The sequence below is a fragment of the Lytechinus pictus genome, chromosome 17 (assembly GCF_037042905.1).
Source record: "Lytechinus pictus isolate F3 Inbred chromosome 17, Lp3.0, whole genome shotgun sequence".
NCBI lineage: Eukaryota > Metazoa > Echinodermata > Echinoidea > Temnopleuroida > Toxopneustidae > Lytechinus > Lytechinus pictus.
In genome coordinates, this window is record NC_087261.1 from 20,327,751 (window position 1) to 20,352,022 (window position 24,272).

The 24,272-nt window shown below is 35.9% G+C and overlaps 1 protein-coding gene across 1 annotated transcript; it reads left to right on the plus strand.

The window, feature by feature from the left end:
• Positions 1 to 750: 750 nt before the first annotated feature.
• Positions 751 to 21,456, plus strand: LOC129280143 (uncharacterized). Its single transcript, XM_064112590.1, has 6 exons — positions 751 to 772; positions 2,462 to 2,718; positions 8,204 to 8,285; positions 13,868 to 14,032; positions 16,135 to 16,231; positions 17,979 to 21,456. Exons 1-6 carry the CDS (start codon positions 751 to 753, stop codon positions 18,832 to 18,834), a joined length of 1,479 nt encoding a protein of 492 aa, XP_063968660.1. The 3' UTR covers positions 18,835 to 21,456.
• Positions 21,457 to 24,272: the final 2,816 nt, after the last annotated feature.

The window sequence follows — 24,272 nt, forward strand, 5'->3', positions numbered from 1 at the left end:
AATAGGAATTTCAACTTTTCTTTTGTGTCATCTTATAGAGCTACTAACAATCTATAAATTGAGACATAAAAATTAAATTTTATGAAAAATGGACCTAACCCCTTTTGCAAGTGAGCTCTTCATATAATTGTAGCTGTAAATTTCGATAATTCTCTATGTTATAAGCTTTTTCACATAACCCATATCATATGTTTATTAATTAAAACCCCTATATTTGCTGTTGGATTTGTTTCATACTTCACGTTACCGTTGCTCATGTTAACAATGGAGTTGACATGGTTGAAAATGGAGCTTTTAGCTCTGTGATTTCATTGCACTGTAGAGAGCATTGGGTACAATTTAAAACCAGCACGAGGGTAATTATGTGTCCAACCAATTTGGGGCAGTATTTTACCCAAATGCGGGAAGCATATTGTCCAGTAAGCAGGAAAGGTTAACAAATAAGCAGGAATTACTTTAGAATGGGCAAAATTTTCATCACACTGGATAAATAAAAATGCCCAAAAGAAATGCCCAATGTTGGTTGGACACATAATTACCCTCATGGAGCATATTAACCTAATATTTTTTAGAGTGTAGGTACAGGATTTCATTATATACAGAATTGCATACAATAGGGGGACAGTAAAATTATTACACTATGTTTTCTTTCCCCTTGTGATTACAAGTAATGTTGTTAGCATGAATTATACGTTCCTTTCATTTCATATATAACACATTTCCTCGTACATGTAGTACACGGTACTAAAAATGGATAGACACAGTCATGACAGTGAGCATTTTATGTACAGACTTCTAAAATTTGGAGTCCTCATGTGTAACGCCTACAAAGTGTTCAGTGTTCTATATCAATTGAATGCATGTGTCTACTTTAATCCCTCCCCGCCTACCCCTAGGGACGCGTGTGTCAAAATGTGGTTTGCCTTTTCCTGAACTGCAGTTTCCTTTTTTCGTGTACCTCCATCTTAAAGCTAATGCTTAAATAACAGAAGACATTACAATGGTTGCAACAGTGCACTAATCTTAAAGATGACGGCGAAATGTTTCTTATCATATGGCTATTCATTGATAACATTCTTTATCAATTTTGATATTAACAGTATATCATGATCTTCAAAGAAGATCTTAATATATTCATGTTCTCTGTAAACAATCGCAAAACACTCCTTACTTGAACTTTATTTCATATGATATGCTTTGAGAAGCTTGACATCTTTAGAACATTTTCAGGGGTCTCTGTGCCTCCAAGAATTCAAGTAAAATAAATCGCATCAACTTATGTCCACTGGTGGGAAAGTAGCATCATCTTTTTTATAAGGCTAAATATAAAATAGTCACATCATCACAGGACTACATAAAAAAATCGTGATAATATCACTGGGCGAAGATTTAAAATATATATTTAGTTTAGGTCTAAAGTTAAAACCTATCGTCATCTTATAAAGTTTAAAAAAGTACAATCACCCTAGAGGTATAAAAGAAAATAAAAATGTCATTTGAAAGTTTATGGTCAGTAGCATTCGAACATGAAATGTATAATTAAATAATATCTTCTTAACAATGCCAAGTATATCTACCACAATGTTTCAATTAGAAATAAAATCGTCTTGAAGTTCAACATCATCCTTTTCCGGAGAATTGAGGTAAGCACTTTTGGTGAGGGTAATGTTTGAAACAATCTTCATCTAAAGGCTAAAGGCTAAAACAAAATGTAAACATTGTCGTAATGATTTAGGAACAATGCATAAATCCAATGTGTTTTTATTTGTACTCAACCTTCAAAGGATTAAGGTTTGGTCCATTTCAAAATCTTCAAGTGTCTACCGTAGATCTCTTCTTCTTCTTCTTTTTAATGACTGTTTTGATGTATTTTTTCTTCATTTTGGTACATTTCTTTGTAATTCAAAATACATCGGAATGATAATGAACGAGTGAAAATTGGCAATAGTTGGCATCAATATTTCAAATATTTTTTCCTCTGCATGAATCATATATAACATCTATTTCTAGTTTGAGCGTTTGCCAATTCATATCATAACAATCTTTTTTGTAGTTGTTAAAGCAAAACAAGCGATCCATATATGAAATGATGTGATGATAACAATAACAGTATAATTTACGCAGGGTAGTCACTTGAGCTATAGCTGATCGTGCACTTTCTAAACATATATTATAATTTATCGATTTATGTGAAATTTTAAGACAGAAGATGTATTAATCTGAATTATTCAAGAAAATTATACTTTCCTTTCTTTTCCATATAGCATTGCTATAGCCAGTACGTGTATTTTTGTCGAATTTGTACTGAAAGAATGAAATAGATAAAAATAGCTTTATTATGTGAAATGTTGACCATGATCATGTATGTCATTGTTAACATGTTTTCTTGAAAAAAAAGAATAAAAAGAAATACTGTCTCCAAAAGAAACGCACGATCCTATTCGCCTTTCCTTATCTGCAGGACACTATGCCAGACTTGCCTCGCCTCCCAACGTTACCGGTGGGGACGCCCGCATCATGACCCCTAACTTGAAGCTGACGGATGGCGTGGCCGAACTGTCCTTTTACTACCACATGTTTGATCCTATTCCAAGTGACTTCAAAGGCACTATCAACGTGTATGGGTGTAACAGAGATCTGGTGTGGAGCCGGTCGGTGAACCTCGGGAACTTCTGGGTGAAAGCTACCATTAAGTTGTCATGCGATTCGCCATTCAGGGTGAGTTTGACAGTGCAAAATGTTCAAATTAATCTAAATTGTTGAGACATTTGTTTGATTTGAAAATACTCAAAATGATGTTGTTCTTTCTTTTTATCTAATTGACAAAGCCCAATTCCATTATTAAATCTACTCCTCTTCACACATTCTAAATCTACACACACACACACACACACACACACACATATTCGTACATGCAGTAGATGTAAAAGACTTGTCACAGCTGTTGTGTTTGTTACTTCTTACACTTATACATACATTGCCATCCCCACACACGCACACAAACAAACCCCACACCCACATATATATACACGCACGCACACCCACCCACACACACACACACACACACATATATATATATATATATATATATATACACACGCACAACTATGTGTGTATGTTTCTGCAAATATGAAATGGATACAATTTTATTCCCTATTTGTACATTTCCTGTGATGAAAAATAAACAGTATTTGTGTTTTGAAATATTCATGTTCTATAAAAGCTTTATTTTATCACTCCCAAAATATCCATATGCATTTATTGTCGAATCCGTCATCACCTCATTTAGCACCCAATTTAGAAAGATACTCGAATTCGAGAGATCAAAATATGAATCCGATATCAAAGCAAATACATGACGTCATCAACACCTGATTGTGAGAAGTTATACATATTTCCTGAAAATGGACTTATAGAGAAATCCCAAATCAAATATCCCAAGCCCAAGAGGATCCTATAAATCTGGTAAATCAGCTCATCTTGGAGTTCAAGATTATTTATAGCATGGCCATGCAGTGCCAGGAGATGAAGTAATACGGGTTTTAGGAGCGGCAAGATATTTCTTCTTCTACTTCTCCCCGTTCGAGGCCCAGCCGTTTCCTGTGAAACGCAGCAGTGCCTTCCATACTACAAGCAGCCCTACTCAACATGCTCAAGAGTTCGTCGTCTATATGCTGCAGGTCTTAGTGTCTCTAGTGTATTGGCTCGACTAACTCCCTTCCTCTTTCACTATAATAATAGGTCATCATGACTACATGTAATATGCTTTTCAAAGCTTCCATCTTAAGCGAAAAACCCAATAGTGATATTTGATTAGACTTTGTGGAGTCAAGGGTATATTAAGTGTGTTTCGATTGGTTAATGGATCTATGGAAAGTCCTATGGCGGGTAAGTAACTAACGATATGTTTATCATTCTCATTTGAAACTGGAATATCAATAGGATAAGATTAAGATTAAGGTTAAAATGGCCGCCTTTTAAACTGATTGGCCTGTATTCTTGACTCTGGATTCTCTGTTTAGACACTGTCTTAATCTATGGCTTATTTTATGGGAAACCCAATTTGTCAAACATTGTGTGCACTGTATAGGCCTGTGTTTCGTACATTTCTTAAAGCTTCCCCCATGCTTCAACAACAATGAACAATATCGTAGTCATTATTTCAAAATAGTTTTAAATAGTTTCATTTCTACATGTATTAAACTTTAACCAGAGTTCTAAATACGTGCCAATATGTCTTAAGTCGTACATATCAATCATCAGTATATGGTTAAGGCTAAACCGTCTGCGTCTTGCCACGGGATGCCAAAATGCGAGTGACTAAAAAAACCCTCCCCCCCAAAAAAAAAACCATGATAATTATAATAAAGAAATAAATAAATAAATAAATAAATAACAATAAATAAATAAGTAAAAATATTAAAAAATAATGAAGAAAAGAAAATATAGAAACTGATCCAGGAATTATGCCTAGATATCAATGCATATAAGCCGATTGTTTTCACCTATAATTTTATTTGTCTTGTTCGATAAATTGATCATTTATCCGGTGTTATTGATGATTGGCTTTGTGAAAGATATGACTTTAGTACACTATATGTTTAATCGACTTTATTAAGATATAAAATCGAGTAAAAATAACTCCATTGTCGTTAGGGCTCGCATATTCAGTTCCTAGATCGTTTATTCCCTTTTTTAAAGATTAAAACCTCCTGTAGATACACTCGCACATTACAGAATAAGATTATAATTACATATTATGTGCTGTAAACATCGATGTGGCATTATTTTTTTAAATATTGAAATAGATTAGCAGATTAATTACCTTGTTCTTGTTAAATAATAATCGAAACTTTCAACTGAAATAATTCTACAAAAAAAATTTGAAGAAGGTACGAGGCTCTCATATGACTGTCGTTTGTGTTCCAGTCATTCGTATTAAAAGAATGTCGTGCGAACTTTTAAGAACAAAATCGGGTAAAACCCTGGTCATAAGAATCACAGGTTATTGGGTGTTATACATGCCAAGTGTTATTTTAGATACCAACGAGCAATCATGTTTTCTTGATTAGAATCACTGGCGGATCCAGGGGCACAACCGGCCCGTGCCATCCCCCTTTGGAGAAGCAAAATAAAAATTTGTAATGTAAAAATGTCATTAAAAGATAGATGTGCCCCCTTTTTTGAAAGTGAGGACCTTTTTTTAACGAAATAACCTTAATTTTTGGTTTTAACTTTTGTTTTGCTTTCCTAATGTTTCCTCCGAAAAATGTGCCCCCCCCCTTAGAATCCTTCCATATTTCCTCTGATCTATCATTTCTTTATTCATTATTGATATTCATTCGCTGTATACACACATGTACTGTTATCATGGTGAAACCTGGGGCGTTTCTAACATTATACATTACCAGAAGACCGAACTATGCCTCAATAAGCATTCTTTTCCACACCCTGAAGATCGCCTAACTATCACGATTATACATAGCTACGTTGTCGCTATTGTTATTATTATTACTAATTTTTGATATCATCGTTCAATTAATAGGTGTTTTCTAAGCCTATGCATCAATGACAGTGCTTCAGCTATGAAATAATATCTTCTTAATTAGTCAAGCAATTATTCCGCAGTCGAAAAAATATTTATTTAAAGTTTTTTTACAGACTTAAATTATAAAGCGTTTTCCTTGTGAAAATTTTACACCTGCACCTTTTTTTTTACAAACATATATTTTGCAGATGTGTGGTTTGATAAACCATACACATTGACGTCCATGCACCGCCACCTTAAACATGTTAAAGGCTGAAGCCATTGCCTTGCATTCGTCGGTGATCTGCAGCTGGCGCATCTCTGACAACTCCGTTTACGCGCATTCATATATCCTCTGAGGGAGGGCGCTATTGGATTATGACGTCATATGTATCAGGCCTTAAATTAGTCATATTGAATACAAGCTCATTACGTTGAGGTGTTTGGGGGAAGTCAAATTACAGGATCATCCAAAGAACATCTAATGTGTTCATATCTATTTAGATTGTAGACAGTAATAATCATACTGATTAAAATCGTTCACCTCTGTAGGGCGTTATGAAATTAGAGTCACAATGCACTACCTTGAACGATTACTTGCAGACGGGTCAAATCCAGACACCTGTCATTGAGCATGGCTACATCGTGATCAAAAGACTAATATCGCTGGTGGGTTATAGAGAGTGCTGTGACCAAGGATATAGTTTTATGACGAGGTTTGCTATTGATTGTAGGTGGCAAATGTCAAAGCTACCAAACAAATCCCTACATGTGATTGGTTGTCAATTATAATCACTGAAAAGACAACTCGACAAGACAAGACAATGTCCCTCAGATCGTGTGGTTAATAGTAATGAATATCATCGCCCTAATCAAATTAACTAGACTCAATTTCCTCCATGTCCTAGTAACCTATAATGTAATTTAAATTGCAGCACCTAGCAAGAGACGGTACCTCTAACGCGAAGGTTTGTGATCGATTTCAATTATGACATATTTTCTTTGGATGGTTCCTCGGCAGCGTTTTGAACAAAATGTAATTGAGGTTGGTTACAAACCGAGGCCCCATGTATTTATCATTATTATTATTATCATCATCATTATTATCATTAATTGACTTCCTGTCAAACGGTTCGATGGCCATTTCAGCAAAGCTGATTTACAAAGTGGTCCACACACATAAATCTCTATATCACGTGTCATTGATCTAATCAAGTATGTTATTTTGATCATCTTGATAATCGTCTCATTGCATCGTTGTCAGAATTGTTTCGTCACACCAGATATTTGATTTTTTTGCAATATGAATTGCAAATGAATTAGGCGCGTTTACCATTGTACATTCTTATTCAGAGAGCCTTCCCACAAGGGCCATTATTGACCCTCACCTGTTTGCATTGTTCAGAAGCAAAGAAATACCATTTGCTATTTTATAAAGCTTAATGTCAGGCATATTCCAAAATAGTCTACATGACATCTCCTAAAATTGAAATAATAAATTTTACTCTGTGCAGATTGGGGAGCCTATCTTTTAAGAAATAAAATATTGCAAAGTGCCGGCCCGCTATTTTTATGAGGATGAGGATTTGAGGGCATCTGGGGCATCAGTTACATAGCTGGGGTCTCGGACAAAAATGTATGAGCAATTTGAAACTTCATTCGGACAGCGAATGCTCACAACTGCATGTTCTCAGAGATGTCTGTAATTTGAAAAGGTCTAACAGTCTAGAACTCCTATCTATACCTCTTTCCTATCCTGGGATTTAGGAAGGGACAAGGGCTTTCAAACACGTAGTGTTAATCTCCAACACGTTTTGAGATTCTCCGCAAATCTAATTTTATATTTTTCAGGGGCACATTGCCTTTGACACAGGGGCGGTGCCAGGGTACTTCGGAAGAGGCAAAACAAACTTGAGGTGACGTCACAATCGGAAATATAATACTTTACACCTCAGTTTTATATACTCTTCTGTCTCCTCATCATATCCTCTCTTTTTTATCATGTTTATGTTCTTCCCTGACACTTATTTTTTGGGTGTTGTTGAGGAAAGGCTTCCTGGATAGAGAGTGGCAAGTATAGATTATCTCCTAAGTGGAGGATAGTTACATAGTGGAAATTAAAATGTTTTTTTATTTGCTACTGTCCAGGACGCCTTCACAAAAGTGCTTCACGACAGTTGAAATGTTAGGCAGAAGTTTTGATCATTTTCTTTTTCAAATTGATATTATAAGTGTAATAACGAGGATGCTGTATCAAGTGCACACGTGCTTAATCATTTAAAAAAGGAAAATCAGATTGAGGTAGACGCTCATAATTATTTTATGGGGAGAGTTTTATTTTTTCCGGAAAAACACACAAACTCTTTCAGATGGAATTAAACATGGCCTGACTCAAAATATCATGATGACCTTAGTTTGTCTCCCTTCTCCATGTAATTCCTGACCTGAAACTCTCTGTGGCATCAGCAGATGCCTTAGAGAGGTCAAGTTGACTAGCATTTTTAAAGGTCGTTTTAAAAGTGAAACGTAATCTGCAAATGATAGATCTCTCAAAAGCACCCAACCTTGCCAGTACTGCCTGATAGGTAAAATATTTGCTGATCCACCATTTCTTGAAATGTCTATTAATAATTAATTATTTGCTCAATTTCCAATGTTGTTTTGTTTTGTTTCTAGATCATATTTGAAGGTGTGATAGGTGCCAAAGACAGCGATCTTGCGATCGATGACGTCGATGTTACAGATCGATTCAACACAAGTAAGTTATTGAATCGCAATTAAAACTTCAAAGCTTTATCATATTTTTTACCATTCAAAGCTTTATCTTTATCAATATGTTATAGTGCTTGCTTCTCTGCCATATCAAATTGAGCATAAATATAAGGAGTCATGTTTTTGATAAGTCAGTTTGATAAAGCGACTAAACAAAGACAGACAGGATGGTTATGGGCTTGTATGCATGTGGTCGTAAACTTGTATTACACGTATTATGTCTCTACAGTGCGTATCAAAAAAAAGTTTACACTTAGGAAAAATCCTGTAAAATATACATTTGTAATATCCTGAAGATTTTTCCACATTTTGGTACAGATCCATTTAAGCATATGACGATATAACTGTCGAAAAATATTTCCGCTTGAGTGAGCACCACTTACTTTTGAAAAGTAGGTGAAAAATGATTTGCGCAGAACTTTGAAATAGTTATGCGAATAAAAGCAGACCTTAATCATGAAGAACATGTGGAATTATCTAGTAAAATTGATTTGAAGATATCTTATACCCCTTTTAACTTGTTTCCTTGCCCAAAACACTTCGAAGAGTGCATTGCGCCCCATCCAACTCCCCCACACACCGAGGCCATCGTGACGATATTTGCTTTACATTGAGCTGTGATTTACATGAAATGGCTTAGGCTTGATTTTCATTTTGTTATTCATTTTCAAGCTCGGGAAAAGTGTGGAGAAACAAGTATTAAATGAAAAATGAAATGTAAACCCACTTTAAATGATAAAAACTTAGTCAAAAAATGCTGGAGATGTCTGACATAAACTTTTTTCAGATTCAGTTATGTCTTCAGATCCAGCTGGCACAAAAAGGGTAAAGGTTGCGCCTATTAAGTGTTGAAATTTCAATTTGGGTGGCAAAATTGTTACAAAATACTTGAATGTATCCGTTTTATTTCAATTGACTAAAAGTGCAAGGGAAATGTATGAGAAATGTTCCGCAGGGTAAGTTTGATTTTGCCCTTTCCCTTTGACACAGCGTGAAAATGAGCATTTCTGCGCAAACAGATTTCTGCGAGCTTTACAAAATGGACAGTGCTCACTCAAGTGTAACATTCTGTCAAAACTTTTACTTTCATTGGATAGATGAGACCCAAACCCAAGATTATATGTGAAAAAATTACCCACATGTTGTATATTCTTAAATTCCCAGGGCTTTTTCAAAGTGTAAACTTTTTTTTGATACGCACTGTATATTGTTGTATTGCCATTGTTTTCCCTTATAACTTCCATTTTTTTATTAAGCGTTGAACACAGAAACAACAAACATACAATTCTGTTACCGAAATTCGTGGGGGTGAGCTATGATTATTTTAAGACAAAATATAAGATAAAAATATGAAATATATATACAAAACGTAATGAAAACATAAATAAAATCAACAACGATACTGGGTCTTTTAATGTGCTTGTTAAGGGTTGCTATCTACTAATCATGTGGTTCCTGGAAGAGTCTGGATCTACGGAAAGCAGTCTTTTGATGCTATAAGATATATGCATTAATTGAAACCTTATGTTAGGGTAAAAAATGTATTGGAAAAGGGGAACCCGAACGAGGATCATGAAGCAAAAGAAAACAGAATACGCCAGGAGAACAGAGATTGTCAGAAATCAAGAAGTGGGTTTGACAGGGTTATGGAATGTCACCAGGCCAATTATCTTTATACAACGGCGGAAAATACATAAAACTAACCAAACTGAAATACTTGTAAGGGCCTGGTCATTGATAAGAATATTGAAGAAGTATATTAAGTTATGCTGATGGTAGGGTTACAATGCTGTTGGGTAGCAAGTTTCACTAAATCATGAAGTTGTTGGAAGTTAAAACAAACTACAGATATATTAGTAATTATGATGAAGAAAATAGAATGCACGTGGTTGTTTCGGAAAAAAAAATGTGCCCATGTGAAGAATCAAGATGAGAAAGAATAAAACCTCATAGTCAAATATGAGGTCGAACATATCAAAAGGAAGGAGCAAAAGTGGCGGAGGATGTTATAAGCAAATCACACTGGGAAACGATGGTCCAGGCTGGATATATTTATATCTCAATAGATAGAGTAAAATTCACAGAGCAAAATGTTGAAAATTTGATCAAAATCGGATTACAAATAACGAAGTAATTGATTTTTAAAGATTTGCATTATTCCGGTGAAACAATTCTAGGCATGTCTTTATGAATATTCATTACGTGGGCTGATGATGTCATATCCCCACTTGTTCTTTTGTATTTATTTTTTATATGAAATTAGGTTTATTCAAAAATTTTCTACCAAGAACTAAAACAATTGGATTGACAACCGATTAGGTGCATTAGTTATTTATTGCCGCAACTTATGTAATCATAATGGAGACACATAATTTACACATGTATGAAAAAGTGAATCAATTATGAGTTCATGTAATAACATAAGAAAAGGGAAACCGGGGATATGACATCATCGGCCCACTTAATGAATATTCATGATGATGTGCATATAACTGTTTTCACAAAATATTGATAAATTAAAAAATTCAATAACTTCGTTATTTGTTGTCCGATTTTCATCACTTGACACATTGACAGGAGTTTCATTCTCCTCTGTAAGCTTCATGAGAATGACATTTTCAGCATTTGTTCAGTAAATTTTACTCTATTTATTGAGATATAAATATCTCAGCCCGGACCATCCCTTTAAGCAGGTAGGAAACGTACAATATACAACGTGTTATCTAGACACTACATTTCGATCTATTTCAAACCAATTTACCATCAAGTCGGGTTCCCAATTGAAATTAGCTAACCCGAATAGGACCAAGGCATACATATCAATTATCAACATGAAGGTGCTATCAAATTCACCTGTATCCCAAAGTAGACCAAATATCCCACCGTATATTTGCATTTGCATCAATGTTCCCATGATGTAAATAAAAATACGTTCTCTGTTTTCAACTAGTTTGGTTTTCATTATGATATAAATATATTTCGGAAAAGGTAGATTAATGCTTTGAGAGAGAAACATGATATAATGTTGGATCAAATGACCAAGAGAAAGCCACATCGCGAAAGAAAAACAAACAAACATAGAAGCTCGAAACATACGCAGTCATTATGAACATCATTATAATTATTTCAAAAGGGGCCCCGGTAATGATTAAAAAAAAATGTTCAATGATTTATCATATATAGAAATGGTTTGGCAAGCATTAAGACCTGATCATCATGATCTTTGGAAATAGGCAAAATTCCAAAACCCCAAGGGAACCATAATACCGTAGTAATTTCTCTGGAGAAATTTACACAAAAATTGGCAACTATGGACGAGATAGGAAAATAAAGCAAAATATCAAGAGCTAAGACGAGGGTAGGGAGTAAGATAGAGAAAGGGGCATGGAAAATAACGTATTAGTACATTATACATTATCTCCCGGTTTTAGCAGTTTGTTTTCATGCTAATATATGCTAATATGATTGTTTGTAATATACGATTATGACCGAGTTATCAGTACTTTCTATGAATATGACAAGGTATGAAGAAGGCATAATACATGTATTTTATTGTACTACAAATAATGCAAATGATGGTGATGGTAATTGCAAGTAATTTATTTTGGATCCTTGTAAAATATGTACTTGTGCTCATTTACTAAAGAAATAAATGTCAGTCTTATAATTGTAATCATAATGAGATTCGGTAGGTGATGTGAAGGTTTTAGAAATTGTAAAGGGTTAACTTATCATATATTTTTGCCAGGTCTCCTTCTCAGGAAAAAGTACAACATAAAGCTCCGCAGTGGAATGGAAATTTGAGTTGTAAAACTTTGACTCTATAGAAATAACGTGATTTTATTTTGGGTTCAAGGTTAAGAAAACCTAAAAAGTGCTTCGTAACCGAATTGACTTTATAATTTTTCGAGAGGAGTTGCCCCCTTAAATGACTTAAGCTGTTCTGGCCTTGTATTATCTTGAATTGGTGAGTCACAAATGGGGTTGGCCCGTATTCCTTATATTGTCATGTTTCGCATTTGGCACATGGTTCGTTCATGATAACAGATTACAATGCTCAACGTTCGCAATGATGTAAGGCTAGAAACAGCTAAAATGAATAAAAAAATAAATTCATCGTTTACATGATATGACATGACTCTGCTTGATACAGCAACGTGGAACAAGGAGCCCTGCAAATGTACACTAAGGAATTATTCACTTAATAACTCGGGCAAATAGATAAACTCCCATTTTTTCTACAGAAATTCATACAGCTCAAATTTATTTCCTATCCTTCAAACATATCAAACTTAAAGTCATCAAAATATGTGGAATACCGCTGTATTTTTGCCCATAGTATTTAACCTCGTTAGTCAAGAGCATTTCAGTGTGAGTGTACAAGCATTGTGATACAAATGGCGGGAAGGTGGAGAGGTGGGCCGGCTAGCTGAGGGAAGATGTTGAATGATTTCTCGTGTGCCCCCACTGGACCTTACATCAAACGTATCAAGTTCATGACCAGCTCTGCAAGGACGAATCCATGGCGACTCCTGGATTGTGTTTCAGTCCGGATTGAGAGCCGATCCTCACTAAGTGAACGACCAGAGCACAGAGGCAGAATGAATTGCTTAATCTTGGGAACCCCAATAGATACTATCACATGAGTCACTTCGAGGGAAGGAAATCAAATGAGCGTAAATCAAAAAGGAGGAAGAGGAAAATACACCTGTGGGGAAGTCATAATCTAAGTTTAGCAAAAGGTGTACCCTATGTTTCATTAGAAACATTCGGTTTTGTGAGAAAATATGACGCTCAAGATGGCAGGTTTGAAGGGTAGTGGAAAGTTTTAGTTGCGGTCATGAACTTGACGGGAATGGCAGAATGTATAAAGGGGAGTATGGATGCCTAAAGATATCGAGTTTGTTTGTGAGATCTAGTAGTTCCCATGGTTTCTCATCGCTTTGTTATATTGATTGCATCTTTTTAAATATCATAATAAAACAGATGAAGAGAGAGAGGGAGAGAGAGAAAGGATTAGAATGGAAACTGATGACAATCACTATTATTTGTAAAAATGACTTTCATTAAGTGGCAAACAAATAATGTCTTGGTATTTAATGAGAAGTACAACCCAACTAAAATTTGATTTAAAACAAAAAATTGAAGAAAAAAAAATGCTGAAATATTTTATCAAAATCAGATGTAAAATCAGAATCTTATGACATTATAAACATTCGCTTATTTCCACAAAATAATTTTGCTACTTTGGTGATATCCAAATGGGATAGTCACACAGTTACTATTGATTTTGTATGTCACAGAACAATAACCTTCTGCAGATTTGATTTTATAGTTTTTATCTGCATGCTTATCATTCTTAGAGCATAACAAACACAAAAAATTATCACATTTTAAACATGAACCATGTAGATAAGTTTCAAAATATAGCCATAATTCCAACCAGAAAATGACCTGCCATATTCCCACGTGTGTGTTAAGAACAATTTTGGGTGACATTTAACCCCGTTGATGATTACTTGCTCCAACCTACTTTCATTCAATTATTTCCCTCGTATCCCCTTCCAGCAAAGCCCACAGCAGGAAAACCAATGGATCCAAGGGGCACCGAACCTGGTGGTATTACCCCTCGAAGCTCCAACGGGGCATCAACAGGTAGCATTACACTATATCCTCACGGTGAACTTCCACCCGTTGGTCCAGGAACGGAAGATGTAGATCCTGATATAGCGCGTAAGTAGGAACTGAATTATTTCTTTTACTGCGCATACGAACCAGGGGCCACCTCAGGTATTCAACTACTCATATCTGGGCTCCGTAACACAAAGGTTTGCGATTAATAGCAGATATGAAAGAACACTTCTGCTTGGTTCCTAGTCAGTATTTTGCGCCGAATGCGCGTGTAACATTGATCTTGATTGGTCAGTTCATTTAGCGATTGATCGCTAATCTTTGTGTTACGGAGCCCTGGACAGGTTCCTCACCCATAATGCAACATTCTCAGCAGCGTAGTCTTGTAATATAAACCCAATTGAATGGCAACACACTATTATGTACTAGTCATTACACACATATCGCAATAAATATGTTACCAAAGATCTATACGCAAGTTCCTCTCCGGTAGAGAAATATACGTTTTTCAAACCAAATGAAATTGTAGGCTAATTTGATTTTCTGAATTATTAATAGTTATCTGAAAGGTACATTTTAAGACTAGCTATTTATGTACACGGTCAATGACAGATCACACACAATTAACTCTTAATAAATTCATATAGATGCGGCAATTCATTTCATGTATTAGGAAATTAAGTAAAATTTTCTGCTAAATTATTGGCCCATATTGAATTGATTTAATTTCCCTGCTTAAAACAAAATAGTGTCACAAGGTGTGTTCACACTATGTTCCAATAGGGCTAAGTGATTCATGTTAATGATAAGGGCACCGTTGCAGAAAAGTTACCATCATGTTAACTAAGCTATCTAACGGTATCTTCCATAATTCTGATTGACTGTTGAGCATCGTTACATTGGTAGTTACCGTTGGATGGCAAAGTTACCATAATGGTTACTTTTATACAACGGGACCCAGATTTAGAAGTTTACATTTAATTGTATTCCACAATGTGGACTCCTCACCATTAAGAATGTTTAGTGTGACATATAATTATAAAAAAGAATGTTGACCGTGTTTACACAGTGGACTATGTGAAAATGTGATCCACACTGTTAAATCGCCCAAATCATTTTTTAAATGATTTTAACATTATAAACCTATTTAGAATAATTATTACCTGCAGTCAGAGAGAAAGCTATTCTTTATAATGTGTGGAGGAGCCGTGGTGTAGTGGTTCTGACTCTCGCCTTGTAAACAGAGGGTCGTGTGTTCGAATCCCACCTCGGTCTAGCGTCCTTTGGCAAGGCTTTAATCCACACATTGCCACTCTCGACCCAGGTGCAAAATGGGTACCCGGTAGGATGCGAAAAATATTGTATGTTTGGTTTTGCCAGCGCCATAATGAGGCTGTGATGAATACAAGGAATGCTCCCCAGGGAGTGGAAATTGTGCAATTTTCGTGCGGGATTGAAATGAATCCAATGACCGGGTTAATAATATGCTGTAACGCGCTTTGGCTATTTGGCTATTATTATTCTTCTTTATAGTCGAGGTTAACTAGAATATATTAAAGAGAATGAATTCATGTAATCATGGCAATAGCATAACTTTATATAGAAATAACTAGCCCCCCAAACTAAGTTTAGATGATTGTTGTATTTTTGTTGACAAGAACCCCCCCCCCCCCCCGATTTCCTCTTTTTATTCTGAAATCCCCTAATGTAATTCTATTTTGGATTGCGTCCCTTAAATCTACAATTTTGTATTATATCTGTTTCCTGTGTCATATTTATATTTTGAACGAAACGGAAATCAATAAATGAATATAAATCAAATCAGTAGACGTCATCAGATATAAGAAGAATGTTTGCAAATTATGAACTTGTTTCGGTGTCTACATAGGTGACTAAAGTCTAGTTATAACCCAAGGTGACGATAACCGATGCTAAATAGGGTAGTGATGGTCATGATCAAGTGTTTCAACAAGACGTGTTTATGAAAGCACGTGTTACAAAATTAAAAATAAAGCACGTGTCATAAAAACACGTGTTACTAAACTTTTTGAGCAGAGAATAAGGGGAGAAATAATCCCATGTTTCTAAACATTTGGGTAATCTGCCTCTCCCCTTAAACTAAATACAATGACGCCCCTGTGAACCATTCCACAATATACTCTATTAGCACTTACTATCTACCATTATTTTATCTTTTGTTACAGTGAGTTTAGTCACCGTAGCTGTTGCACTGTTCGCTGCTACCTGTCTTATGCTACTTGTCACAGTCATAATACATTACAAAGTATGCAACCAGCGAAGGTATGTACAAAATCTAGGATCATAGTCGACTTTTTCAAAAAAAATGTTAGATTATTTAAAAGTTATGTCAATAATACTCTCTCTACATGTTATAGAGCCTACTTAGCTGCTTAAAATATAAACAGTATTATCGATTTACGAGTTTTTGTCAGGTATGACAAAAACGATTTTTAGAAATAAATAAATCACAGTAAATTATAAAGACAAAGGATGGGCTTCGGAAAGCCCGACTTAATATACCTTCTTCATTATTAAACAAAAAATAAAAGACTTTGTTAAGTTTTAATAATCCATGTATACATTATCCATTATCAGCTCCAGTGTACACGACTACATTATGGTTCTGAAGGGTGCCTGGTAAGTCTAGAGGTCGAGTTAAGGGTAGGATTTTTATCTCCATCCCGTCTCAGGATGTGTGACCGAGAGTGGTTAGCTTCCAAAGGGATTCGTCGCTACCTCTCGCAGTTCCAGAGACCTGTCACAAACACAGGATGCATCGTAAGGCCAGGGTGGGAGAGGGGTGAAGTCTTGCCCTCGGCCGTCTTCTTCCTACCCTTCCGTACCTTCCAAAGACCTTATCTGATCTGAGAACCGCCCTACTTGTTCCACATTTAGACCTCTACTTGTTTACGAAAACATACTGAAAGTTATGGGTGCATTATTAACTATGCATACTTCTGAAAAAAATATTGCCGACTCATGAACTGGAAATCTAATAAAATTAGGGTCCTTCTTAAAGAACCCACCCTAAACCATCACTAAGACTAGATAATCAATATAATGGATTCATTGGTGTGTTTTCCTTCGGAATTTCTAAGGTTCTAAGGTAAAACAAATCAAATAATCTCTCTATAACGGTATCTAATTACGAAGACAATTTGGCTAACCGCATAAGAACCACAGTAATCATCACTCCACCCACGTTACTGAAAGTATGAAGTTCATAAAGTTCAGGCATAAAATTGATTAACCCCCTCCACACTACTCCCCCTTCATCTCCCTCTCTCTCCCTCCGTTTCTCTACCTCCTTCATTGAAAGGGATGCTCCGGGCTGAGGATATTTATATCTCAATAAATAAAGTAAAATTTACAGAGCAAAATGCTGAAATTTTGATCAAAATCGGATAACAAAGTTATTGAATTTTTAAGATCTGCACTATTTGGTGAAACAGTCCGATAGGTATGTCTTCATGAATCTTCATTTGGTGTGCTGATGATGTCATATCCCCACTTGTTCTTTTGTATTTTATTTAATGAAATTAGGTTTATTAAAAAAAATTCTACCAAGAACTAAAACAATTGGATTGACAACTGATTAAGTGCATTGGCCATTTCTAGCTGCAACCTATTTCATCATAATTGAGACACATCATTTACACATTCAAGAAAAAAATGAAACATTTATGATTTTCTATCGACTCCATCATTGTATTGGAAAGTTTTCACCGACGTCTGGTGCACAATTTTTGGGAATATTTGAACATTCTGAATAACGGTGTAGTACATGAAAGGCTTCCGTTGCATTCCGCTACCTGAGTGTGATTTAAGAGTGTGCTTCTTTATGTCATGATCTCATCAACACCATCCATTCACTTCATTTAGCCTTTCAACCCCTCGCATCCGCCACACAATCTTGGTAAAAACTTGTGGGTCACATCTAATGAAAGTAATATCTATCTTTGTGTATATAATTAAGGACATACTGTATGTACAATTTTCAGTTTTGATCTGTTCTTCTCATTTACAGGAAAAACCATTATCCTTCCCACATCGTCTACCACGGACCCTCTTATTACAACAGAGATGTGGAGCGCACTGGGAATGAAAGAGAAGGATACATGACTCTTAACTTTGACGGTAGTCGCGCATCTTCATCTGGGACAGCTACAGAGCTATTAACTATGTCAGACAGACATGATATGCCATCAAAGAATGGTGACCGTATCTCATTAGCTAGCATCACCAGGACTAGTTCACTTTCAGAACCAAGACCTAGACTACCAACTCGGAGAGAGAGTAGAACTTTCCCTATTGTCCGGGAACTAAAAAACCTTCTACACGCAGTGCATATGAGAAGGATACGCACGCTTAGCCAACATCTGTCCGTAGCAGAGATAGAAATGTTACGTCATGAACTGAGCAGTAGATCAACCACTCCTGCTCATCCTGATGTGTCACATGACCGAACAATGTCAACAATTCTTCTCGATACAAGTGCATCAACTATACGTCCAATGAGTGAAATAAGCGAGCATTTTTATTACAGTTTATTCCCAGATCCTAACGGCGAAGGAGGCGCTCGAAGTCCAGCTCAACGTCGACATGATGCACGTGCTCCTCTTGTGTCGGGTAGACCGGCGCACACGTCGTCGACGATGGCCGCGCAGGGTGGGCCGTTAGTTGACCGAACCGGTCGTACGGTGGGCCAGAGTCATGCGTCATCGACGGGTGAAGAAGGGACTCATTCGACGATTGTTCAATCAGAAGAAAGTAGTGGTCCATTAGATGACGTCACATCTACAACTATCGCTGCTGATGATAACACTGAAATGGTAGATAATGAAATTTATGAATCGTACACGGAGAACGAAGTGTCTTGCTGATACACCATGACTTCTCAACGACGATTTTTTTTTTAAGGACACCACATCTCATCTTGACGATGGTTATCATACGCGTCTGCGCTCGGGTCAAATCAGGTTACCAACAGATGAACGTATGATCAATATTTTAGCTACCCAAAGCATTTGATGTCTCACACTTTATGTTTCCATTCATGTGTTGCCTAACATAATAAAATCAAGAAATTTAATATTCCATCCTAGTCTGTATTAACAGTTATCATAACTGGCCGGGAAAATGTATATGGCAGTGCTGGTTCTTTCACACCAATCAGGGGGTAAGGAGGAAATAATTCGTTTCCAGCACCTTTCTGCAATTCTATTAGTTCCTTCGCAGAACGTGTGTTTTTATGACTGACATACATCTGCTAAAAACTTAAAAGTTTAAACAGACGTATGTCAGTCATATTTGATCATTTACGCATGGGACCGACATTTAAAGTGACCATCCGAAAGACACGAACCAGCGCTTGAATCACAAACCCCTGCATCAATTTGTAATTTCACCAATGTAGCTGAGACCATTGGCGCACGCCACAACGACCAACAGCTGATAGATGGCGATATTTCCCCCGGCCATCAGTCATCAAAGGCACTTCTCTTATATAAATTACTACCGGATTCCTCACTGGAATACCGTTGCTAGCTTTAAATAAAACCGGAATATATTTCAACACAAGAATTCAAGTGATGTAAACCAAATAGTTCTTCATATCAGTGTAACTGGTAATTTTATTTCACCAAGGTGTAAACCGTCTTTGGAAAAATTTTATAGGCCTATCGTATCGCAATATCTTTGATCAGTACCAACGCATTTGTCTACCTGGCAGCTCTCATGTATGTCGCCCTCTATCGTGTGATTTAGCATATTAAATATTCAAAAGGGAGTTCGGGAATTATCTCGTTATGGGTGTCTCACTTGAAATGGATTGAAGTTTATGTTAATTTATTGTTCATCTAGTGTGATTTTCTAATGATGCAAAAGTTTTACTTTAACATTCATCCTGTGTGGCCACGACTGGTATCAAATCAGTGAAATCAAGTTTGGTGCCCGTACTGGTATTGGAGGCACAAATAAGCCAGTTCGTAGTTCCTTTCTGCGCATGATCAAAAGATTCTACGCATGATCAGAGGAAGGTCATTTGTACTAAAGTGACTTAATGGTTTAAAATCTAATGAGATAAGCACCAACTTTGATGTCTTGATTATTCATATATTCTTTTGAATGGTGGTTTTCATTTACATCCACAAAAAACAACAATGCGTCCACGAACGACTGATATTTCACAGTTTGCCAAGTACATTGTGCAACATGCTATGATATGCATTCAAAGTAGGAATGCAACAAATACCTTCATAAAGTGTTCATTGGTGTGCTATTCTAGTCACCTGGTCTATTCAATTTCTTCATCCTGCTATGTAAGGCAAGCTTACGTAATATCTTGCTTTGAAATCTGCATATTATAATGAAAGAAATGAAAGGTCATTTGACCAAAATTGTCCATGAAGTAACAACGAACTGGTCTATTCAGTTTACCCTGCTTCACGCCGCCGTGCACACAAGAAGAGCCAAATCACATTATTGATAGATGACACCGAGTGAAATTCGTCAAAGGATCAGATGCACTTTTATGTCGTGCTGATGTAAGAGTGGACCGGATGCCAACACCAAAAATTCCACACCGGACTTGAAATCCCCTACAGATATATGTATATTTCTATATTACGAAATGTCACTCTTATCACTTGCTTCCAGTGGCACAATTTTGCTGATTTAAGGGGTAATGCAATATTTTGATGATTGTTTAAAATTTTTTTTTTTTCAAAGATCTTTTATGTCATCCTCTCGTACGAGTTACGCTATGTGACCCACTGATGTAACGAGCGACACTTGGCTTCCAAATTAAAAAAAATAAACCAAAATAACTGACAGTGATATGTGACGATGCAGATTGGTCGAAACGAACAAGTCGGGTGATTTAAATTAGGCAATCAAAATTAATATTAGCTCTTTATTTCTTTGAGTTTGACAATATTTCCGATTCGTGATTTCAGGTTATTGAAATAACAAAGGCCGATGAATGCCAGACTAACTTGTACTGCTTGATGTATATAATTATAAGGATTGTGTGAATTTCAGATGTAGATAATACTTTTTTATATGTAACTGGGATGAGTGATAAATATTGCTTTTGTGAAGTGACACTTTAAGATATTTTAAAGGAAAGGATAAACGGATACGTGTTTTTTAAGTAAAAGTACATTTAGGGTTTCAATGGGATAATGTCCCTCGAAATGGAATGGTGGAAAGAACATTATTAGATTATTTTATGTGTGCTTGAAATACAGTGTATTATCCCTAACTAGGCCGGGATAACGATTTTGCCGCGTCGCTACCTGTCGTCTCCGGCCTTTTTTATGCAAAATCTTGCGCAACTTGTGAGGCCAAATTTTCGACGCCCGGGTACGCGGTTCCAAAGTCACGTAACGTTCTGTAATTGCATGTCAAACCGAAAGTTCCTGAAAACGTGGTCTCATGTACAGATCCAATGCAAGTTCTGTTTCTTCCTATAAAATGTAAATACATCATTACTTTCACTTTAACTCATTGAAATCTATTTTAATTTTTATGTTATCTATGATTCAAACAGTGTTACTGACAATATCCATCGAAAAAAGACGAAGTCAAAAAACAAAGAATTACATATGAAATAAAATAGAAAATACATAAGAACTGACTTTTGATAAGGGATTTTTATTATATTTAATTTACAGAGTATACCACAGAGTGCCTGGACCCCCACACTATGATGTTTGGATATTCATTTCTTAAGAGCAGAATTCTCATTTTATGCATAAATTAGCATAATCAATGAAATCCTACCATTTTTTCCAAAAAAAAATAACGAGGCCATTTTGTACATTATGCCATGGAAAACACGTGTGCTAATTTCGTCAAGATCACGCGGTCGACGACCGAGATCATATGAGGGGCCTGGGAGCCCCCCCCCCCTGTTTTATAAACTAACCACACAGCCCGGCCTAAATAGGGTTAAGATGTGCGATTTATTTAATTGTCTGATTTAGTAATCCCCTCACCCAAGCATTGAATAGCTTCTGCACATTCATTTATTTTTATGTATTAAGTAGATGCATTATCATAATAAATTTGCATTACGCCATCGCTATGCTTCTTGTTAAAGGGATACTCCGGGCTGTAGATATTTATATCCAAATAAATAGAATTTTAAAGATTTGCATTATTCCATTGAAACAGTTCTACGCATGTCTTCATGAATATTCATTAGGTGGTCTGATGATGTCACATCCCCACTTTCCTTTTTATTATGTTTTTACATGAAATCATAATTTTTTTAATTTTTTCATAAATGTGTAAATGATGTGTCTCCATGATGATGAAATAAGTTGCAGCAATAAATAACTAATGCACTTAGTCAGTTGTCAATCCAGTTGTTTAAGTTCTTGGTAGATTTTTTTTTAATAAACCTAATTTTATACAATAAAATACAAAAGAACAAGTGGGGAAATGAAATCGTCAGTCCACCTATTGAATATTCATGAAGACATGCCTAGAACAGTTCAGGAATAATGCAAATCTTTAAAATTCAATAACTTCATTATTTGTTATCCGATCTTGATCAAATTTTCAGCATTTTGCTTGCGAATTTTACTTTATTGAGATATAAATATCTTCAGCCTGGAGCATCCATTTAAGGTATTATTTATGTTTGTATGGAATGGGAAGGAACAAAGTTACACTATGAAATTATTCTTGAGCCTATTCTGAAATTGTATTTCACCTGCATCATTGAATCCAAATTAATACCAACCATGAAAAACCTTGTTTTGTGATAAAATACGGATTCAGATACTTTGCTCCGATTATTATTTTAAAACATCTATTATAATTGTAGCTATTAACATATAAATTTATGAGCCCCCTACTTGTTAACCATTTGGAAGACACATTTCATCAAATATCACATAGATGCTCTAAAACACCCGTTTATAATTAGTGTGTATAAATACAAATTGTTTCGGAATTGCGTCTGTTGTAAAAGGATTGGACCGGATCACTCCGATAATAATACTGATCTGCTTACACTCATCCGATGTACAAGGTTTTGTTATAACATTGCCCTCTGTGTGGTGAGAAAAAAGGTTGGCAATTTGGCTTTTTTTCTCTTGTTTTTCGGAATAAATGCTTGATTGTTTTACACAGTTAGTTTCTATCAAAGCTACATTTATTCATCATGTAACATGGCTCTAAAGTAAACTGAAATATTTTAATAATAATTTTTTAAATTAAAATTAGAGATTGTTTTGTGACAATTCAGACCAACTATACTTTCCACCAATAAAGCAACCGCGTAGCCAGGATTTCATTTTTGAGGGGGTGGTAAATGCACGCGAAGCGTGCCAACACTTACAAAGCGCGCTCCCTAGGGGGTGAGTGCAGGGAGGGGGAGGTTCCCCCTCCCGCGCGAAGCTTTTGGTGTTTCATAAATTAAAATGAAAAGGAGCCGTTTCTCTTGTCTCTAGTACCTATATCAGCTCCAATTCTGTTGACTATATTGTGATTTTGAACCTTGTTTTCATGAACCTTGTTTTCAAAAGTGATTGTGAACGCACAAAAAAGGAATACAATGGAGGAAATTAATATAATAACCCCGCGCGAAGCGCGGAAGCTGAAGCGTTTTATCAGTTTTTTTTGCCATGAAAAGGGTCCAGAGAAAAGGGTATTCTCAATGATATATTGAATACTTCCCTTGGAAAGATCAGATTTGATTACAAACAGTTTAGCGACAGTGCACATATTTAACTCGCAAAACAGAGAAGAAGTGTATATGCCGGGAGGAAGATATTCCTCCCCGCGCAGAGCAATGAAACTCTGGAATTTCAAAGAGCGGACTTTTCATCAAATGCAGATATCTCTAATACCCCATCGGCTCTAATTCAATTGATTTTCTAAGATTATTGAACTTCATTACAAGGAAAATAGTGCGCAAAAAGTTCTGTGATTTATTGAAATTATATAAAAAAGGATAATTTCTTTGACTTATCCTGAAGCGCTTCATTTTGAATTATACAGAAACTTTAGTGTCATTCAAAATTTCAAACTTAGAGCGCAAAACAGGACAGGAGATGAATGTGTAGGAAAATGACATGAAGTTTAATCGAATTTGATAAAAAATATTGTACTTTTTTATTTAATACGACACGAATTTCATACCTTCCTCTTTTAAAATTAGGAACCTGTTTGCCCCAAAATTATGGTTGTTTAGTAATGAGCTGAAAAGCGGGAGAAGTTGACTTTATGGAGGTGACGGTAGAAATTGATAAAAAGATTTTACACGCCCGGAGCCGACCCGACCAGAAGTTGCGCGATCAATTAAAAA